This window comes from Sceloporus undulatus, chromosome 5 (assembly GCF_019175285.1).
Source record: "Sceloporus undulatus isolate JIND9_A2432 ecotype Alabama chromosome 5, SceUnd_v1.1, whole genome shotgun sequence".
Taxonomy (NCBI): Eukaryota; Metazoa; Chordata; class Lepidosauria; order Squamata; family Phrynosomatidae; genus Sceloporus; species Sceloporus undulatus.
In genome coordinates this window covers 81275784-81299277 of record NC_056526.1, presented here as the reverse complement: position 1 = coordinate 81299277, position 23494 = coordinate 81275784, and the positions used below count along the sequence as shown (strand labels likewise).

The 23494-nt window shown below is 40.4% G+C and overlaps 1 protein-coding gene across 1 annotated transcript in view; it reads left to right on the top strand.

Moving 5' to 3' along the window:
* The window catches only part of CPNE8 (copine 8), an 84340-nt gene that overhangs the window by 13098 nt on the left and 47748 nt on the right, over positions 1-23494 (top strand). The window contains 3 exon segments of the mRNA XM_042467533.1: positions 12495-12535; positions 17444-17490; positions 21299-21402. Of these exon segments, the coding sequence (XP_042323467.1) occupies positions 12495-12535; positions 17444-17490; positions 21299-21402 (192 nt within the window).

The following is a 23494-nucleotide window of genomic DNA, read 5'->3' as shown; positions in this document are numbered from 1 at the left end:
TTTTTTTTTTTTTTTTTTTTTTTTTTTTTTTTTTTTTTTTTTTTTTTTGTGGGCTGCAATTGACTTCTACCAAAGTTTATGTCATTATTTAAGGTGCCCAGGCTCTTTGATGTTTTGCAACAGATTAATACAGCTGCCTCTTTGAACATTGTTAATATGCATCCTAGTTCTCCAAGTAGTAAACTCACAGGGGCTCAGTATTTATCCTAAGTTTGGTTTCATTTTTATGGGGTCACTGGAGACATACAGAATCTTCTAGTATTTGTATGTATTCAAAAATATACAGTTTGCACATAGTTGGAAGACCACAGCATTAATATCCCAGAGATTCCAGGAAATTTTCCAGTCCTAGTTTTTTCCCTTGTTGTCTGTGTCTTTCTGAATTTCTTCTCTGTGTGCCTTCAAAAGTACTGTGGTGGCATCCAGTGCGGGGGGGGGGGGTTTTGGGGGGAGCAAAAGGGCTTTGTCTACCTTGCTCCCACAAGCCACTGTACTCATGAGTAGAACAGCATGTGACATGGAGTGGGGCTGGGCAGTCCCCTCGCTGCTGAGTGCTGTCCTACTCACATTTAGAGTGGTGCATGGCAGGGTGGGAGTGTGTTTACCCCACTCCCTGCTGTGTGCTGTTTTATGTGTGGAATGGCATGTGGCAGGGGCGGAGGTGGGCACACTCCCTTGCTGCCCTGTGCCCCTCTACATGTGAGTAGAACAGTGTGTGGCAGGGAGAGAGGGTGGGCATTCTCCCTCACTGCCATGTGTTGTGGTGAGGCGATGGCACTGAAGTGGGGGGGAGGCAACCAGGTGTCACCCCTTTTCTGGCATGTCACCAGGTGTGGACCACACCCCACACATACTCTTAGTGATGCCACTGCATGACTTCCTACCCCCTAACTCAGTGGTCCCCAAACTGTGCTCTTTAAAGGATTTTGTACTTCAGCTCCCAGAATCCCAGACTATTGGCCAACATGGCTGAGGCTTCTGGGGGCAGAAGTCTACAATCTCTTATAGGGCACAGTTTGGGGACCACTGCCCCTAACTAATGGTTATAAATGCTAAGTAACTTATATCCATTGTGTGTTGTCGTTGTTGTGTACCTCAAAGTCATTTTTGACTTATGGCGACCCTAAGCCAAACCTATCATAGGGTTTACATGGCAAGTTTCTTTAGAGAGTTCCCCATTGTCATCCTCTGAGGCTGCAGTGACTAATTAATCCTAGAATTCAAAGATATAGCTGTATTAGTCTGTAGAATCAGAGATCTTGTAGCACCGTTTAGACTAACTGAAAGAAAGTTGTTAGCATTCATTTCCGCAGACTTCAGTCTATTTTCTCAGATGCTTTTGGTCTTTTTCGACTTCCTCAGAGGAAGTCTATTAATATTTAAGATTCTTGCTATAGCGACTGATTCAGTATGGATCCTGGGATAATTTTATTTCACATAGTAACGAATGACACTGAAATATGGTGACAACAGTATTAACCCTGCACTGTATTTGCATAGCTATACTTCGTAGACATGATAAAATTTGAAAGCCAAAGGAGGTCTTTCGCAGAATTCTCCAGTAAGCTATGCCAGATCACTGTCTGTGGGATGTGGGCTTGGGTTTGCATTATGATTTACGCTGTATTTTTTACACATCTATGGCTTGCACATATGGATTCTCTTCCTGCGTTCTGGTTCAAATCTGGTTCAAAATGTTCTAGAGCTGAGTCATTTTGGCATGAGCATTTCTCTTGTACTCAAAGGCTATGGCTCCCAATCACTTCCTCTTCAGCTGCTGCGACAGTGTTGTGTTAGCAACCTTCCTGTATATGTAGAGTAGAGCTCTGCCTGGTTGGTTAAGGATTACTGTATTGTTTGTCTAGTTTTATTCCTCTCTTTCTCTTCTATAATTCATCTCTTTGTTTTGTTTAATTTTTGCACCTCTTTTCCCATTTTGGTTTGTCTTCAGATATTTTTCATGAGTCTTGGGGACTTATGGTGTCTAAATCTTTCTTTAAGAAATATATGGCTCTTCTAGACAGTGTAAATTATCAGGAGGTGGTGATATTTGTTGCTGTACATCCCACTTCTAAAGAATAAAATGTAAGCTATTTCCCTTCCTTTTCAGTGTTTTTCCAATGTTTGGTCTTATCCAAAAGATGAGTTTTTAAATCAATACATTTTGACATCATGTGACAACTGAAATGTGTCCAGAAATGTTTGTACCTTCTTTCTAATTTCCCATGCCTTCTTTTTATGTTTTTAATTTTTTGAACTCTTTCTAGAGCCTTGTAAAGTAATCCTCCTTTACACTAGTTAATTTCAACTTGCGTTGAAGCTATAAGATTGGGAAAGAGAAGGAGGAAGAGATATGATTGAAAACCTTTCCTCAGGTGGTTGGTAAGTGTGTTTGTATGGGGTTGATGTTTCCACCACAGAAACCTGAACTTTTGCTCTAAGGCGCTATAGGTTTCTCTCTTCTTCTTTTCGCTCTCTAGAGCTATAGTTCAAGTAGTAAACTAATCTGTTTATTTCCATGGAGCTAGATCAGACCTCCCCACACTCACCTGTATTCACTTCTTGTATAAAATGGGTCACTGGAGGAGATTGCCTACTGAGGGAGTGATTTTACTTTCACAAAATAAATACAGCAGTAGCACTATTATCAGATACCAAGTGGGTACAAAGGACCCACTACGGTGCAAAGTAGTGGTTTGAACATTGGACCACAACTCTAGAGACCAGGGTCCATTTCCCAGCAGAGCCATGAAACCAACTGGGTAAACTTGGGCAAGCCACACTCTCTCAGTCTCAGGGGAAGACAATGGCAAACCTCCTCTGAACAAATCTTGCCAAGAAAATGCCATGATAAGGTCACCATAGGGTCACCATAAATTAGTAACGACTTGAAGGCATACAACAACAGCACTAATATATTTTCACACTTCAATATGACACCTTTGGAGAATTTTTTTTTAAATGGGGAAAAATTAAGGAGCCACTGGACAAGAAACAGAAGGAGACTGTGTGGGGAGTGCAACAATTTGCCAACATGGCATTTGAAAGGGAAAGGAACAAGAAGCATCAAGAAGCAACATTAAGTGGTATGATATAAAGTGGCACAAATCAGCAGCCTGGGTGAGCCTGTGCAGAATGTTCCTTCTACAGATGGTCATTCTTTTTGCTTGTTTTGTTTTGGGGAGGGACACATTGTTGCATCTTGTCAGCACTTAGCATTTTATAAAGGCTTGGAAACTGTTCCTCTCATCTCCATTTGTGTGTGTGTGAGTGCAAGTATTGAAGGGTGACCCAAATTGTCCTCTCCATTCTGAACCTCAGTCTGGTTTAGGCTGGCCCCACTCATATCTCATTGAGTACAAATCTGCATTTGGAAACTACAGTACAGTACTTCAGGATTGGGAGAAGAATAATAGAATCATAGAATGGTAGAGTTGGAGTTGCTTTGTCTGCAGTTGCTGTTCTTGTTGTTGTGTTCCTTCAAATTATTTCTGACATGATGATCGTAAGGTGAACCTATCACAGGAGGTTTTTTGACAGAATTTATTGGGGGGCGAGCTTGCTTATGGTTATCACACACTGGAGCATTCACGGATTTTGGTATCCTTAAGAGTCCTGGAACCAAACCCCAGTGGATACCAAGGGCTCACTGTACAATCATTATTCTCTCTCTCTCTCTCTCTCTCTCACACACACACACACACAGTCTTCACCAGGCTGAACATGCTCAGCTCCTTCAGCCCATCCTCATATGTTTTGTTTTCCATACCTCTTATCATCCTTGTCCTCTGAATTGTCTCTAGCTTGTCTATATCCTTCTTAAAATAAGGTGCCCAGAACTGAATGCAGTACTCCAGATGAGGCCTATCTAGTGCAGAATATAGAGGGACTGTTTCTTCCCTTGACTTGGAAACTATAGTTCTATTAATGTAGGCTAAAATTACACAGCATTTAATCACTTTGACTGGGTTATTGAGAAGTGGAGCTGAGTTGAAGGGTTAGGAGCAGAAAAACATACTTGATAGTAACAGTAACGTATTTAGCCAGCTCGTGGGAGTCTGGTAATAGGTGCTGGGGAGTTACTTACATGGTGCGTATAATTAGGGAGCTAGCCATTCAGACAAGAGGGTGATAGATTCTGTCCAGCTGGGAGAGGGAGATGAGAAAGTGAGGCATAGAGAGTTCAAGGAAGGTTAAGAAGGAATACAGTTTTAACTATGGGAACAAGGAAGAAGGGCCAGCCTGGTAATTTTAAGTGTATAAAGAGAAGCCTTTTCTATTTGGTGGCACAGTAGTTAAATAGCCTGTACTGCAGCCACTTACTCACAAACCACAAAGTTGTGAGTTCAATACCAGCCAGTGGCTCAGGTCATCTCAGTCTGGCATCCTTCTGAGGTTGCTAAACTGAGTATCCAGCTTGTTGGGGGCAATTAGCTTATACATTGTAAACCACTTAGGGAGTGCTTAAGTGCGCTGATAAGCAGTATATAAACGTACTTGCTATTGCTGTTGCTATATTTCATGATAATCTACTCCCTGAGACTATTCTATTAGAGAACTTGCTGGGTCTTGACAACATATCTACAGACAACGGGGACATACATATCTATTTAATTCACTGTACAGTTGGCCAATCACATTTGTGGCTTTGACATTTGAGGATTTAATTATTCATGGATTTGATTAATATGTTCTCTTTAGGACTATATAGGCCCGCTAGTACAACTCTATGGTTAACATCTGCCAAAAGTCCTGTTGAAGGACCCAGAGATTCCTAGAGAGAACACTTCTCTAGGCATTTGTAGGTCCTCCAGCACAATTCTATGGTCAGCTTCTAGAGTTTCCTAGAAAGATGTTCTCTCATGTTAAAAAAGTGGTCTTTTATTTGTGTTTTTCCCAATTTCACAGAGGTCCTGCACCATTAACTCCAGCAAATGTGTAGGGCCCACTGTATATACTTTGAGACAATCTGGTAGCAAGGTTCTAAGGAAAGCTTAGCCATTTACAAAATAATAATAACAACAATAATTACTGTAAAAGGTTCTTTTTCCTTCTAGCATCTGACCAAACATCAATGAAAGATGTTCTTGAACTTTCCATTGCAAGAGCACCAGCTTCCTGGGAGGCAAATTACATGCCATGGAATGATTGTGGATTAAATGTATAGTTGTGATGTACAGCCTTGTTGAGGAGGTACACATAAGGACTGCTTGGTGGGAGAGAAATCAAGATCCTTATAGGTAGTGCTGGGTTTTATGTGTCTGATGGCGGAAGCGACTCATAATTTTAAGAGCAATTATGAACATGGTACAGTTAGTTCTAATTTCTTCATCCTTTAAAAGTAATCTTACCCACTTTCTAAGTTGTTAGTATAGAAAGTAGGAAGGTTTGTTTTGCTTGAGTCATTCTGGTGACAAACATTACTTTCGCTGATATAATGAAGACAATACTTAAAAGGTCAAAGCACTGGCATTTGTAGATTATAGGGAATAATGGCTGAACCCTAATGCATCAACTTTTGGGGGGATTAAACAGATTGATGGAGGATAACGTTACATGTACAGTAGCTGCTAATTTCAGAGGCAGTATACCTCTGTATTGTTGTTACTGGGTAAAAGGAGGAGGAGCATGTTAATATGGTCATGTCCTTATGTAGGTTTTTCACAGACATCTGATTGGCTATTAAGGGAATGAAACTATGAACTAAATAGGTCTTTGGCCTGATATATCATGGCTCTTCTTTATGTTCATCAGTATGCTTTGTTAAACAATGGAAAAGGTATTTCTATGCAGATGGTTATCATATGCCATTGTTTAAACATGCCTTTCCCAACCTAATGCCCTTGAGATGTAACTATAATGCCCACCATTCCCAACTAGGACTGTCTAGGTTAAAAACTGTGAGTGTTGGGATGTTACTGTGCCATTGTCTATAATGGGACTTGAACATCCACAGATTCTGGTATCCACGAGGGTGTGTGTGTATGTCCTGGAACCAAATCACAGCTGATACTAAGGGCCCACTGTATTACAACACAAACATTTACCAATTGTTCATATAGTGAGCACTGCAGTATATTTTACAGGTGGTATTTGTAGCAGTATCTTATCTGGAGATCCATTTCTGTTTGTAGCAGTGTCTTATCTGAGCATCCATAAACACACTTAAAGTTGTCAGACAGCAAAGAGATTTATTTTGTATCTTTATTGCCTCAGTTCAAATTTACCATTGTGCAAATTTCTGATAAAATGTGATCCAGTTTTCTTACCTTTTTTCCCCTCTCAGGCTCAGGGCCAGGTTACCTGCAATAACATACAAAATTCTCCTGGTATATTTTATGGAAAAGCTGCTGGAGGAACCTGTGATCTTCAGAGGATGATACACTTAGTGGGAGATGAATTCGGCTTATTTCTCTCATATAGTCGGCCCTGGATATCCACGGACTTGCCACCATGGACTCAAGCATCCGCGGATGGCAAGCCCGTGTTGTCCCCAATGACAACGCATGCAGATCCTGCCAAAAAGACAGTTGACCAAAAACCATCCATCTTTTTGGTACTATCCTCTAGGTCATCACTTCACATGGCTATCAAGTGAATTTTCTGAATCAAAAGACTGACTGCCTAAGCCTAAGAAAAAGTTTCCTCATGTCACTGAGCAATCTACAAATCAGTCCAGTTAGCAGCTCATCTCTGAACAACTTCCTTGCCCTCATATCCCTACAATACCAGGGAAACTGAACAACATCCACCTAAACATCCAATTCACGATGGAAAAAGAAAAGGAAGGAAGATTGTTATTCTTGGATGTCCTGGTTATCTGCAAATCAAACCAACGGTTGGACCACACAGTGTATAGAAACCCTACACACACACAGATACCTATATAAGAACTCCAACCCTCACCCAGGACAAAAAAGAAGCACAATAAAAACACTGATAGACTGGGAAAAAGGGATCGGTGAACCTCACTGCTTGAAAGATGAACTCAAGGACCTAGACTGGGGTCTACAGGCTAATGGTTACTCCAGCGCAGACATCAGAAGGGCTGCCAGACCCAGAAAAGCCCATAGGAGTGAAGACAAACAAAGGGAAGGTATTTTTACCATACATCAAAGGAGTCATAGACAGAATAGGGAATCTGGTGAGGAAACACAACTTCCAGATGATATACAAACCAAGCAAGAAAATCCAGCAAATGCTGCAGTCAGCAAAGGACAGAAGAGGCCCTCTCACAGCTGTAGGAGTTTATCACATACTGTGCAGCTGTGGAGAAGTTAGGAAAGGGCGTCCTTTCTGGACGCCCTAACCCTAGTATGTACCTAGTACATACAAAATGGCACCCATTCTACGTGGGCACAGCCATTGGGACGTCACGACCGCGCCACCTCCAAATGGAGTGGCGCGGAAGTGACGTCCTGGTGCCGCGTGAGGGTGCCTGGGGCACCCTTTCCGTGGCGCTGGAAGGAGCTCCGAAATGGAACCCCTTCCGGGTTTGTGTCACTGGCTCAGCCTTTACAAGGCTGCGCCAGTGACACAAATGAGAAAGGGGCGAAGTGGCCCCTTTCTCTTTGTCCCCACCACTGTTGGATGTCCTTGGGGCATGAAGCCTTTTGCTGCTTCACCATGGCCTGGAAAGCGTCGGATCGGGGCCTCAGAGGCTCCCGCTGTGGCAGCTGAGGCCCCGATCCGGTGGGGAAAGGGGTGGGAACTGATCATTGTCAAAATCACACACAGACTGTCTACATAGTGCTCTTATTGATACAAATGGGAGTTCTTTCTTACCTTGTTGACACAGAAAGAAATCTGTCTGATTCAAACTTGAACCGCTCATTTGTTGGAGTTTCTTCTTACTATCACACAAGAGTCTTTCTCTTTCTTCCATTCATTGCTATTTGGCTGTTATATCAAGTAACCTTTAATCCATTTGCAATTGTCATGTTTTTGGGACCCATTGATGAAGAAGATTTTGAAGGGCTACAGGAATATCCATTCCCCAGTTTCAGGACTGACTCCTCATTGGAGCTTGGACTTGCTGTTGTCTCTGATAGCCAAAAACATTTGAACCCATGGCGTCCTGTGATACCAGACTGCTTCCCTAGAAGATTGCATTCCTGGTAGCTATCACTTCTTTAAGGAGAGCTGGAGAACTTTGTGCACTACAGGTGGACCTTCCATACCTGTAAATTTTAGCCCGAACGTTACTTTTGTGCCAAAGGACATATTGGTGTTCAATCAAGACATTGATATTAATTAAGACATTTTGTTACCTGCATAATCCCACGTCGAACCTGAAATGGACACTGTTATCTGGAGGGCTCTTGCCTTCTACATTGACAGGATTGCAGGATTCATAACCTCTGAAACACTCTATCTGCTACTTATCAAAGCAAAACAATCTGCTTGCTTCCTCAAAAGGTTTCTCAAAATGGATAGCATCTGTGATACACATATCTTATGAGATGGCTAAGAAAACCCTCTGGTTTGTGTCTGGAATTACTTGACACAGGCTATTGTTGCATCCTCTGCCTTCCTCACAGGGGTGCCTATTGAGGACATATTCAAGGCTGCTACCTGGTCACAACCTTTGACTTTCATCACCCATTAAAGGATAGATGCTAGGTCCAGAACTGAGGGAGAGCTGTCCTGTATCCCTGTATTACCTGATGATTCTGGGTATGCTATATTGCCTTCTTTATAGACATGACACCTCTCTTCCTATAGCTTGCTAGTTTCCTATTTGTGTGAATCACAGAGACCATGAAAGAGAACAGATTGCTTACACGGAACTGTAGTTCTTTGAGTAGTCATCTGTGAATTCATAAAATCTCACCCTTTGCCCCTCATCATGTCCTGCCTATCCTTAGGTCTTTGGAGGCTCCATTTGCAGCCTCCGTGGAACAGAGGGAAAATGGTGGGAAGGGCAATATATGTTGCCTCTGAGTGCATGTGCTTACCATCAAAAATTGTATGCAACTGCTCCAGAAGGTTCCAAATGATGCACTGCGCAAGTGAAGTAAACACATTTATGTGAACTCAGAAATGACCACACAGAGAACTACAGTTACAAGTAAGCAACCTGCCCTTCATAATAGCATATATAATTAGTATTTTAAAATGGCTAAATAGTGTGTTGCAAACCTACAAGTGCCCAGTTGATTTATTTATCCTTTGTACAGTACTTACATGATGGTATGTTAAGCTTTGGGAGGGAGGCTTCAACTATATTTTTAAGTAATGTATTAGAAAGCATGTTTTATGATACAGAATTACTGAGTTTGTTATGTTCCTTCAAGTTATTTCTGATCTGTGGTGACCCTAAGGTGAATCTATTGTAGGGCTGCTGTTTTTGGCCAGATTTGTTCAGTGGGGGTTTGCCCTTGCCTTCCTCTGAAGCTGAGATAGTGTGATTTGCCCAAGGTCACCCAGTGGGTTTCCCTGGCCAAGTGGGGGTTTGAATTCTGATCTCCCAATGTGCCAGCCCAACACTCAAATCACTACACCATGCTACCTCTCATGTTATTGAGTACCAACTTATAGTTTCAGTATATCTGAAGCTGGGTGTATACATTGCTGTAAAACGAGATGGTAAATTTTTAAGGTTGTAAAATGGCCAGCACTTCAGACTGCAGGTGGCAGTATCACTTTTGAAAAATCACAAGAAAAAAAACTTCACAAGAAAAAAAATAGTACATCACGGATCAAAGAGACTAGCTCTGTTTGTTGCCTGCTATGCAGAGATTTTTTAAAAATTTTAATAGCAAAATTTTAAACGTAGGTGGATGTTCAAAAATATGAGTCACTAACCTGCAGTTTGAACCGGTGGTAGTCCTTTCTGTAATAGTCTCTTAATGCAGAACTTAATTGTTCTGCATTAGGACCAGAAGTGTATTGCAAACCAAGGACCAAAGGCATGTTGTATATCAAAGTTACTCTTAAAGAGGCCATCTTTCCCAGTCAAATGAATAGTGAGTCGCAGAAAAGGCACCTGAGGGAATGCCTCCTCCCATATAATCCTTCCCACACTCTCAGGTCCTCTGGGATGAATCTATTGCAGTTAAAGAGAACTAGACTATTAACCACTTCCCAGAGGACATTTTCTGTTGCCGCTCCAAAACTCTGGCACGATTTACCGAACAAGATCCGCCAAATAACATCTTTAGGTGCCTTCAAGAAGGCAATAAAAACGGATCTCTTCCGGCGAGCCTTCCCGAATTGACTTCCAATTTTTCCACTTACCTAATTGTTCCCATTGGTTTGAATGATCTTGATTCATTTTATTGGCCATAGGATGGGAATTGTTTTATTGTTTTATAGGGTGGGAGGGAGTTTGGGAACTTGAAATATAATATGTCTTTTAACTATTGTTTCCATGTTTTGTTTTTGTTTTTGTTTTTTAACTTGATTTTATTTTCTTTGGTAGTTTGTTACCCACCCTGATCCAATACAGGGAGAGGCAGGATATAGATAAATTATTATTATTATTATTATTATTATTATTTGTCTCAAAGTGCTTTTGCTGAAGGTGAAGGTGATTGTGGATCACTCTGGCACCATAGTACAATACATTTCAGAAATGTTCAGATATGTTTATATTAGTGGCAGCAGAATGCATGGCTGATGATTTTCAATTTTATTTCTTTATGTCATCTAAGTCATGTGAGGCTGGATATATACCGAATCAGTCTCTGGATTTTTCTAAAAGGACTAATGAGGGCCAATAAACTGAGCCTGACAAGATGGAGACACTGTTTATAAGTGGTTGTCATGATTGCAGAATGGGTATATAGTCTGGCCTATATAAGGCTGCACTCTCCCTGAAAGAGCAGGTGTGTTGTTTGAGGCCTTAGGGGCTGTACAAACAGCTCTGAAAGGGTGGCATGGAGCTGCCCCCGTTTCAGACGGATCGGGGCCACGGCAACCTCATGCCACGGCCCTGGTGCAGCCTTTTCAGGATGTGAAAAGGAACTGCAAAAAGCAGTTCCTTTTTGTGCCTTGGAAAGGGCGCCATAGTCACAGGGGCACAGCTTGATGTTCCTCCTTCGGTGCTGTGTCGTATGGACACAGTGCTAGAGGAGCATTATGATGCCGCTTGCTGTGTGGAGTAGTGCATGGTGTCATGGCGCCCTGGAGGCGGGGTCAGGCCATGTGTCATCTGGATGCAATGCCCGACTCCACCCCCAGGCCTGCCTTAGTGGACGGTCTGAAGAGGGCCCATAGAGGCCAGGAGCCTTTCATCTAGTTTACTAGTTACAACAATTCTAGATCTAGTTTCATTTTCATCTAGTTTACTAGTTACTACCATTCTAGATGGTGATAGCTTGCCACAGTTGTTTATGTACTGGCATCTCCTTGCTTTAATTATTGTAATGCATGGGTAGGAAAAGTACAGCCCCTCCCCAGTCGCTCACCCCAACAGTTTAAAGAAATAGGTGTGATTTTCATGCATTGCCATTGTGAAAACACTGCCCTACCCACCCACAACCCTAAGTAGTTCCTACTTTAACTACTTTTATTTTAGTCCATAACACAATGTCACATCTGGTTGCTATTTTGGGGAAAATGCAGGAAAAAATGGAAGTATTTCGGCACATTTTCAGGTGGTGCAGCTTGCAGGTGTGGGAGGGAATTGGACCTGTCCCCGTGTCACTGCATACTCCTGCTGTAATGCATTGGGAGTACCTTTTGAAGACAACTCAGAATCTGCAGCCAGTGCAGAATGCAGTGACCAGGATTGTAATGGGAATAGCCTCCTTAAGTTAAACCTGTTCTAAAAGAACCACAGTGGCTTTCTATTCATATCAGAACACAAATCCAAGATGGTGGTGCTAATGTTTTAAGTGGCTTTGGATTCATTTATTTGGAAGAAATAAATTTTTCTCCCTGTATCAGCCTGCCTGTGCATTAAAATCTCCACCCCCATGTAGTTCAGAGACTTTAGGTGATGAGAAGGAAAACACTCTTCTCTATTTTGGTGCTTCAGTTGTGGAAGACTTTTCCTTTGAAGGAGTGACTGGCAAAATATCATATTCTTTATGACACCAGCTGGTGTAGGTATCTGTTTTATGTATTTTGCTTTTCATGTTATAGTTTTATGTGATTTTGTTAGGGTTTAAATAATAGTAAAGTTGTTGTTTGATTACATTTTGTAAACTCTAACATACATATATTTAAATTAAAATATATATATATAAATAGGAATAGACATACACTTCAAATAATATCTTACTACAGTTGCCCCTCCCAACTCATGGGGGATCCATTCCAGACCCACCCTCCCCACAAAAATGGCTACTTGCATATATGTGAGTCCCATAGAGAATAATGGCGTGTGCGTCTGTGGTGTGCAAGCAGGTGCGCACGACCATTTTAAAGATAGCAGCTCATCCGTCTCATGAAGAGTGAGACTGGACTCCAAGTCCGCACATACGGAGGACGACTGTATATGGCTCCATTTGGTTTATATCTTTAACACTTTTTTCTTTTATTACTAGGAACCTTCTGGACAGAGACACTTTTTCAAAATCTGATCCAAGTAAGTATTATATTATAATGAGACTTGTTTGTTGAAATGAAATAATACAGTATAAACTTACTGAGCCATGTAATTATAAGCCATGCTGTGGTTTTTCTGAAATCTGACTTGCAGTGTTGCCAATTTCCAGGTAATAAAAAGCCTTTCTGGGTAATTTCTGGGTATAAAAAAATTATTGGGAATTTCTGGGGAATTAAACCTTTCTGTTGGGTATTTAAAAGCCTTTCCGTTTATGGGGAATTATTTCATTTACCAAGCCAAAAAAAAAAAAAACTTTGCACTCTGAAATGTGAACTGTTAAACAGGGAGGCAGATAAACAAACCAGAAACAAAATTGCAATTGGGAAGACAAGCAAAGACGAGGTACACACCGCCAGAAAGAGGCGCGTCCCTGGCACCTCTCTTTGCTCCACAGGAGTGCTGCAGCAACCAAATCGCGTGGTGCTGCTGCGGAGCAAAAAAGGAACGCCTGGAAGTGGCTCCTTTTTTCGGTGCACTTCCGCCACCCCAAAGCACCAGTGACTTTGCGGCGACGTCGCAGCTGCGCCACCCCATTTGGAGGCAGCTCAGCTGCATAGTCACTGTTACACACCGTGTCTGGTGGGCACACCGCAGCTGCGCCACCCTCGTCACATATGAGGGTTGCTGGGCATGTGGGCGCTCTGCCCACCAGGCAACCCTCACACGTGACGAGGGCGCCTCAAAGGCCCATCTGTTCTGGGCCAAAGTTTGCATGCTTCTCTGCTGTTCAGTTTGTGACTTAAGCAACAAACCATGGTTAACACAAGCCATGCCTTCATGTCATGTGCTAACATCCTCATTAGTTCTTTTTATTAACTTTACCACAGACAAAAGTTTTCCTTTTGATTAATCTGGATTCTGCAAGGGTAGGATGGAAAGCTCATAAGTCTTTGTTAGTGCTCAGAACTACATTGTACTAATTCTACCACTGTCAAACATACTTGTTAATAAACTTGCAAAAGTTACTAGCCCTCCAAGTTTTTTCACTTGCCTTTTTACTTGTTAGCAGAGCTGGTAGGCACAGACTTCATTTCTCCATAGCCTCTGATTTACAAATGTTATTACAATCCCAAAACCAGAATAGGCATAGTGAAACTCTGCAGATTTTGTTGGACTACAACTCTTGCTGTCCCTCATCATTTGATATACTTGCTAAGGACTTTATCACACAGGAGGAAATCTGGGATTAAAAAGGCATTTTCCCAGCAAAGTCCCGAGATTATGCAAGACATATCATGATTAGAGAGGATTTATCCCAAGAATAACCAGGGAATAACCAGCAACAAATCATTCACAGATTTCCTCTAACAATGAAACTCCTTTTTACAAAGGCTTATTACACCTGCCAACCCCCCACCCTTTTGAGCTGGGAAATATGGGATTCTACTGTAGCCAGTCCTACTGTAGTTTTGGTTATAACAGGCAAGGTGATTCCAGAGTCTCTTACCGAGCATGTGTGAACAGCAGAACTGAAAGAAAAGGGGAAAGTGGATAAACCTGCTGCACCAGCTTCACCAGCATGTTAAAAAAACAGAGAGTTATAAGTATGGTCATCAAAATGAAAATAATAAGAAAAATGGAAACTGGTGAAAGGCAAAAGAAATATTTCTGAATACATCTTGAAAGAAATTTTGAAGTGTTTTCTAGGAGGTTCAAAATGTTCCTGTTTACATATGCAACACTTACTTGACATAGTTGTTTCATTTCATACATTAATATTGTTAGCTTTGAATAAAAACTTTACTGAAATGTCTTGAACTGCTCTTGTTATTTGTAGTGTAGGAACCTGTCCCTATTCTTTCCATGTTGTTTCTGCCTCTGGCACCAACTTCTCCATTAAAGAAGTCATGTCCAGGAACACATCTACAGTCAGTCCTCCGTTTTTGCGGGGGATCCGTTCTGGACCCCCCCCATGCGCAAAACGGAAACTCGCACAGATTCAAGCCCATAGGCTTGAATGGGGGCATATGCCCTGTTTTAACCCCCTCTGTGCCCTGAGGTGCGCACCCCATTTTAACCACCTCTTGTTTGCTCCTCGCAAGTAAGTGGGAGTTGTGGATCTGAAGTCCGTGCAAAAAGAGGGGCAACTGTACTTTGTTAACTGAAGGGTACTTTATTCTGTCCTATTCTGTCGTACAGTGATAGTAATGGATTTTTTTTTAAGTTTGCAGAATAGCTAGCCCTTTTGATGAACATATGTGCAGAGTAAAAGATCAATAAATAATGGTTTACTACCCAGGAAAATATATCCAAAATGCACGTACAGCTTCTAATGGGTGCTAGAAAGTGAAAAAAGTTTAGGACTTGTAAATTCAGTCATATACAACTCCATTATTCTAGGCTGCACTCCTGACATTAATCATATAGAACAAATGACAACAATTATATGTTATGTTGATGTGATCAAAATTTCATACAGTGAAACATATGAGCCTGAGGTTGTCTTAAGAGAATGTTTATTGGGATTTGTTTCACTAAAGGAGACTATAGGAGTTTTTATGTTAGAAATTTTCTTAGACAGGTTGAGCAAATTGGATTACCAATTGAGAATCTGTGTTATGTTAATGGGAGTGATATGAAAGGGAGGAAAAATGGAATACCAAAGGGAGTCCTAGACATCACATGCTTTTTTTGTGCCCTGCAATGTACACTCTTTAAACTTGGAAGTCAATGGTGCCGCTAGGTGTTGTCTGGAAACAACTAATCTCTTCAGTTTGGTTTAACAGATCTATAAGTTGTCCCCCTTATCCAGAGTTCTGAAATGAAAAATACTCCAAAAACCCAAACATTTTTCATGGGTGGCTGAGATAATGACACCTTTGTTTTCTGGTAGTTCAGTGTACACAAACTTTGTTTCATGCACAATATTATTAAAAATATTTTGTAAAATTACTTTTAGGCTATGTGTATAAGGTGTATATGAAACATAAATCAATTTTGTGTTTAGAAGTGGGTCCTATCTCCCAAATATCTCAGTATTTATGTACAGTGCACCCGCATTAGACGCGGGCGCGTTTTACGCTGCTTCCAGCATACAAGCTGGAAGGAAGGGAGCCACGCGCTGGAAGAAAACAATGGCACAGCTCCCATGGTGTGCGCCACTGCTGTGCCACTGCGGGCACAAGCCCCATTCATTTGAATGGGGCTTGAGCATCCACGATTTTTCCCTTACGTGTGGGGAATGGATCCCCTACGTAAGGGAAGGGACAACTGTATATGCAAATACAGATTTTCTAAAATTAAAAAAATAATAATAATCCAAAATCCAAAACACTTCTGATCTCAAGCATTTAAAATAAGGGATACTCAACCTGCATAATTAATTATCTAGAGTGAGTCAGGGTTGGAAATTCTAACTAGCCATATATCAGATATTAATGGCTTGACAGTAATGTCCGATACATGACTAGTTAGTGAAACAAGGTAGGAGAGTTGGATTGACGCTTTGAAACCACTGTGGCAACATCTTGGTACTGTGTTGCTTTAATAAAGGTATTTAATGACACAAAGTTTATTGACACATGGTTTATCTGGAAATACTTCCCATATTGAAGCTTAAAATCTTTACTGATGGAGTTTGTAAGTTCAGTTTGTAAGTGTTATTTTTGGCATAATTGTGCACCACCATCAGTGCGCGTGCGGGCAGGATGCCACTATGATGGCGACGTCCGTACAGACTAGGGTTTGGGAGTGTGCGGTTAGTGTGCGCTCCTGAACCCTAGAATCAGCGTTGACATGTCACTCCCCCCCCCATCTGTCTTCTTTTCTACACTTCCGGTGAATTTTAAATACTTATTTAGAAGTTTCATTTATTAATATTTAGAAGTCTTTTAATTATAGGGTAGAGTCCTGTATCAGCTACGTAGGCATGAAAAAGACAATGGGTAAGAAGTAGCTTGCTACCACCCCTTTGCTCACTGGGTTGGGGCCGTGGCAACCGCACACCATGCCCCCAACCTAGCATTTTCCCGGCGCAAAAAGGAGCAGCTTTTTGTGCTAGGGAAAGGGTGCCTTTGCCACCATGCTGGCTTTTTTAAAAGCATTTCTTCAGCACAGCATGCGTAAATTCTGCTCTGCCAAAATGCCATGGATCCACTGCATGTGCAGTTGGCCATGCGGCTTCCCGACAGACTGGGTGCGTGCTGCTATCTGAACACCACACCCCCAGTCCACTGGGAAGCCGGCTCTTTTTGACCATCTGTTCGCCCTACAGTCCAGTATACTTAACTGAGTAAGCTCTCCTGTCCTATCCCCCTCAAACCTAACAGAAATATCATTCACTCATGCTTCAATCACTGGCAGAATGGATCTCATTCTCCCCATGCAGCTGATGGTAAAGTAGGTTGGGATGGGAAGAGTTACAATTGTGAGAACAATAGTGATTAAGTTGCAGTCTTGGATATGAAACAGTTATGGATGGGCAGATCTAAGTAACTGTTTTATATTTATGATCGCTACTAGTCATGATTGTGACATTGTTGCCATGATTGTAACTATCCCCAACCTATTTTAGGGTCATCAGCTGCATGCGGAGAAGGAGGTCCATTCTACCAGTGATCACAGCATGAGAGAATGATGTTTCCATCATGTTTGCAGGGGAGGGATCAGGCCATCCCAGGTTTACTTACATAATTGATACAGGATTCCAACCATAATATTTACATGTACTTACAAGCTAGATACATTGTTTGAATCTAATCAAATGATACAACATAAATACCAAATGCCAACTTCAGTTCAGTGGACTCAAATGTCTTTCATAATATTTTAATGTTCTACTTAATATCTTCAGGATTATGGACTGGACATGTATTTGTAATGGAAATGTTAAATATATATATATATATATTGAAACTGATTGCCTGTTCTTTTTCTTCTTCTTCACAGTCTGTGTTTTATATACACAAGGTATGGGGAATAAAGAATGGAGAGAGGTAATTTTTTTTGTTGTTGTTCAGAAAATTATGTATACCAGTTCCAGTTTGAAATGGTAGGAAAAATCTTGTAGATTAGCTGAAATAGAAGAAAAGCTGGAGTGTCATATAGAGGAGGTTTAGAATCATATTTTTAAAAGTTATATATGCTGGCTTTTTTGCACATGGTGCTAAACTGTGGTAACAAGCTTGAACAAGAAATAAAGCAATATGGGAGGAGTTAGAAACAAGAGCAGCAGCAATAAGGGAGAAATAAGTTGGATTGGGGAGAATGTGGCAGTAATAGGGGTGGCTCTGGAAGTGGGTAAAAGTGCAGAACATTTTTAAAGAGAGATTGATGTGTTTGGCATGCTTGGAAACAATATTTTAAAACTGGAACATTTCAGATGGAATGTTTTTGTTAATGCTTTAACATTCCAAAAAGACAAAGTCTTTTTACAGAAACTCAGCCCAACTCCTCCTTGTCTTTTCTTTTGTCTAGCTGGAAGGTTTGTTTGGGTTTTTTTTTTTTTTAAAGAATTGGCATGATGGTCAAGGAGGACTTCCAATGTTGGGTTTCAGCAACATGTCAGCAGTAAACATTGCAATAAAGCTTGACTGAGAAAGAATGGAATTCTACTCTAGGTGATCCTAATGTAGCTTTGTGTGCTTACATACAACAGGCGAGGTAAACAGCTGCCTCCAAAATCACTTACTAAAGCATGTATGAAGAGCAAAAGAGAAATAAAAAAATAAAGCCAATTAGCCTGCCTCACCAGCTACCTAGGATGTTGAAAAAGCATAGCTCTATATGTTTGGGCCCCAAAATGGAAATCATATGAAAGAAAAAAAATCATCTTGGGGTGCATTTTGAAGAAACTTTCAAATGGTCTCTAAAATATTAAAATGCTTTTGTTTGCTTATGCAAGGCTTACCTGACCTGTTTGTTTCATTTCACATGTGAATATTATTAGTTTTCAGTAAAATATTTGCTGGAACATCTTGAACTGCTCTTGTTATTTGTGGTGTAGAAACCTATCTATTCTTTCTATGTTATTTCTACCTCTGATACCAAAGTTTCTGTTAAAAAGTAAAGCCACGGAACGTATCTACTTCATTAACTGAAGTATATTTCTAAAACAGTCCAGAACACCAACTTCCACCAAATTCACTAGTTGCATAAGATTAGATGAGAACGATGATGAAAGTCACACTAAATTCTAAAAGAACCCTTTTCTTGTCTTCATACTGGTCAAAACTTCTGTCTTGAAGGAAATAGCCTTGAAGCCAATTTTCAGACAGCCACTCCCCCTGATTACACCAGTTACACAAGACTAGGTGAATATAATGCCAGACACCATAAAAATCCCCAAAGAAACTTATCTTCTTGCAGCCGTTTCTGGCAACACATCAGTACTTTGGAAAATAGGCAGGAAAACTAAATTTCTGAATATGCTCGTGGAATTCATCAGTCCTGCAAAAAAAGAGTAGTTGTTGTACATTTTTACTCACAATGCTACTCTTACACTGGTTAGTAACTTGGTTTTGTTTTTTGTTTTTAAATGAAAGCTCAGAATCTAGCCCAGATGGCAGTCCAGAGTCATCAGGTGGCATATCTAGAACCCATGGGCATTGCAACCCTAATGCCATCTGTTATGTGGATTGGCAATTCCAGTTCTGAGACAAGTAGCAGATTCCCTAAATGTATTCACTAAATAAAATATTATTTTTCATATCCTTTTTCTTCTGATGGTCTTCTTGACACTGTATAGTTAGCCCCCTGTATCCACCAATTCTGCATCCATGGATTCAACCATTCATGGCTTAAAAATAGCCCCTCTCCCCAAAAAAATAAACCCCAAAAGCAAACCTTTATTCTGCCATTGTATATAAGGGACACAATTTTACTGTGCAATTGTATATTATGGGACTTGAACATCCATGAATTTTAGTATCCACGTCAAGTCCTAGAGCCAAACCCTAGTGGGTACCAAGGGCCCACTGTATTAATTTTTCTTCTTGCCATAATACCATACAGAAATTATCCAATAATTCTATTTATATTGATTTGCATAAATGGTTTTTGCAGATTGACTTTGGAGATATTTTTATGGAGTGGGTTTTAGGGACTAAAAGCAATTCTAGTTATAACACATTGACCTTTTAAAATATTTTAGCATTTTTGCTTGAATGTATGAAATGAGTGAAAAGGATGGAAATAATCAGAAATATTTTTGGTTCTTTTGTTTCTTTTGGGGTTTTTTGGTTTTTGGGGGGGGGGGAGATCAGAAAGTACACATATTGCATATATCTAAAATATGAAAAAACACATGGGAGTAACAGGAGATAATAATAATAATTTGTTTTATTTATATACCGCTATTCCAAAGATCATAGCGGTGAACAGCAAGTAAGCTAATTAGCAAATAAGCTAATTTGCCCCCAACAGTCTGGGTACTCATTTTAGCGACCTCGGAAGGATGCAAGCCCGAGTCGAGCTTGGGCCCTTTTGCTGGTCTTGAACTCGCAACCTTGTGGTTTTGAGTGAATGGCTGCAGTACAGGCATTTAACCACTGCGCCCAGGGCCCCAGATGTCTCAGTTGATTACCTGTTGTAATAGAGCTGGCTTTCTGATTAATAGAATTTTTAAAATCCATTATTTTGGATATACTGGGCTATCATAAATTTCATTCTACTGTCCCCTATTCAAAAATCTTATATTGTACGGTGACTTTATTCAGAGTAATATTTACTATAATACCAAAGTTGGTACAGCCCCCCCCCCCCGCTTACACCAATTCTTTATCCCTGATTCACCTATCCACAGCTTAAAATATATATTTTAAAATAATATATTCCAATAAGCAAACCTTATTTTGCCATGTTATTTAAGAGACACCATGTTACAATGCCATTGTATTTAATGAGACTTGAGCATCCATGGATTTTGCTGTCTACAGGAGGTCTTCGAACCAAAACACAGCAAATACCAAATACTCGCATACACACAGTTGACCTACCCACAGGTCATGTCAAAATCCATAATTTTGACCCCGAAACTTGCCCTCAACGTATACATGAAGTCAACAAATATTTGAGTATATATGGTACTTTCTTAAAGAAGTATATTCTGTAAAACTGCCATGTGCTGAAAAAATGCTGTTCTAACTGGCTGGTGCAAAAGGGAGTTGTCTAAAGAGATATGACACAATTCACTTCAAGGTGCTCTCTGTTCCAGTTGTATGTTCCAATTTTAATTGCAAAACCAATATATTTTAAGAATACTGTGTTTGTACTTATACTGTACAGGATAATTTCTGAGGAATATTCATGAATAGACTGGCCCACCACTTTCTTGAAATGTTTTTCCTCTTTCTGCATACTATATTATTTCAAATATTATAGATGAAGAGTTAAGATATGCTTGTTCTCTTATTCATAGGGAGTCTTCTGCTTTTATCAAAAATAATTTTATATGATGTTTAACCTGAAGTCCTCCTCCAGATCTTTTGCCATATTGTTGAATTTATTTACATATGTTTTATTGTTTAATTGCTCAAATTTGTAAGCTGATTTGAATTTTTTAAAATAAAAATAAAATGTTAAAGACAACTGTTAAATACACAAGATTAATATTTGAAAACATTTTCTGATAGAGATTTCTTACACTAGGTTCCAACATCAGGAACTGCTTAGTTGTTTTTTGTTCAGATTCCCCAGCTCCTCACTGTTAACAGGCATTGTTGATCTTTTGGTGTGCATGCATACACATATATTACATATAGCTTTTACTGATGTACATTGTGTAAAATAAATTTTCTTTTGTAGTTTGGGAGAACAGAAGTAATCGACAATACATTGAACCCAGATTTTGTAAGAAAATTTATAATGGATTACTTTTTTGAAGAGAGACAGAATCTACGGTTTGACTTGTGAGTTTATTTTCATACATTTTGTATGGTGCTGTAATAGTGTATAGTTTTGATACAGTAATAATAGTGTATTTTTCTACTGTAATGATAGTTTATGGTTTTTATACTGTAATAGTGTATGATTCTACAAATGTGCAACTGGCAAAATGAAGTGAAATTTTAAACCACATACGGAGCAGGAAAATCTGCTTTTACCTAATTCATGAAATTCTATTTTTGTGTTAAAGATTTCATTTCCCCTAATTTTTAAACATCCAGAACCAAGATCAGTCAGCTTGCAAGTTCAGTGATCAGAATCACTCCCTCAAAGCATGGTGGGTTCTACCTCTTTGGAGGTTTTTAAACAGGGGCTTGATGGCCTTCTATCTGGGATGCTTTGATTTTGAGTTCCTGCATGGCAGGGGTTGGACTGGATGGCCCTTGGGGTCTCTTCCAACTCTATGATTCTATGAAGGCAATGGCAGACCTCCTCTATGAAGAATGCATACAGTTTTTGCTGCATTTAGACTGGAACCTATGATGATCTTTACAGCAACCTAAGAGATGTTTAGGTATATGGCATTTTTAATTTGAAACTGAAAACAGTCTAATTGCCACCTCTGAACTACAACATGAGTAAACTACAATTCAAAGGTGCCATAACTCACTATGAGCCACAAGTCTTCCATTCTGCTGTATATCAATAAGCAATATATATTGCTATACAGGAATAATAGATTTAATGGGATAAGTAAGACTAGATGGAAAGATCAAATTCCAGTTGAGCCATATGGCAGCCATAGTCACAGGTGGGAGAAACTATTGTGCCCTCAGACTCAGTGATTATGATATCTGGATTTTTAGAGGCATCTATGTCATTGGTGTTAGTAGTAGTTATTTAGTTTTATAGGAAAATGTAAAAATAATTATTTGTGGTCACAAATTAGTTATCCTGCATAATTTAGAACCTTCTAGAGCAGTGCTTCTCAACCTGTGGGTCACTACCCCTTTGGCCGCCAAACGATCCTTTCACAGGGGTCACCTAAGACCATCAGAAAACACATATTTTCCAAGACCTGCAATTTTATGGTTGGGGCCACCACAACATGCGGAACTGTATTAAAGGGTTGCAGCATTAGAAAGGTTGAGAACCACTGCTCTAGAGCATTAACTGAGCTTTTTTCAGTAGCCCTGCCTCCCTCTCGTGCTGCCCACCAAAACCACCAGTTCCTTTTTGTCCATTGCTGGAGCAGGATTGCTAGTAAGCACATTCCTCAAATTCATCAGTCTTTGTTGGTTAATTCCAGGCCTATTCTCTTTTGGCTTCAACATTGGTTGTTTGTGTTGGCATTGAAAGCCACACTTGCCCTTTGAGCTATTTCTACCACTGGCATTCTTTAAGAGGAGCCTTTTGTGTGGTGTTAACATGCCGGTACAGGATGGAGACTTGAATTACCTTCTATTCTTTGGTGAAGCTCATATTGCTGCTTATTGTGCCCACTGTACTGCTTTTACATCTCAGGCTGGATGGAAAAGAGTTGTGTCTGAAAGCACTTTTGTGTAAACAGACTGTCAGGCCTCAAATACCATCTACTCTGTCTTTGGGATTGGTCAGTGTGGAGCCAACAGAGAGAAATTTGACATGGAAGTTGGTCTTGGCTTTTGCCTTGATTCTGTTTGCCCCACTGGCAAGTGTTCACAGGTAGAATTGGTGTCTCTACTGTCTGAAGCTGCATTGGCCCATCTTGATGCTGCAGTGGTGTGCTAACACCAGCTTGTGCCCAGCTGTTCACTGGAGATTTAACTAGAAGCAGCAGCTCATCAATGTAAACAACACGAAGAAACATCCCAAGGACAAGAACCATCATCACCCTCCTGACTCTACCTCCATGACCTCATCTCAAGTTGTTGTTGAGATCATCTCATTGCAAGAGCCTTCCTCTCCTGCTCAGTCAGCCTCTGTTGCACTGGAGGCTGCAGGATCAGTGACTTCGGGAGTCCTTCCTCCTCAGCTGCTAAAGAGCCTGCATTGTTCCTCCGAGTCTGTCAAGGTGGTTTCAGCCATTCGCCCACACAGTGAAAATATATCACAAGGCAAAATTCTAGAGTTTTC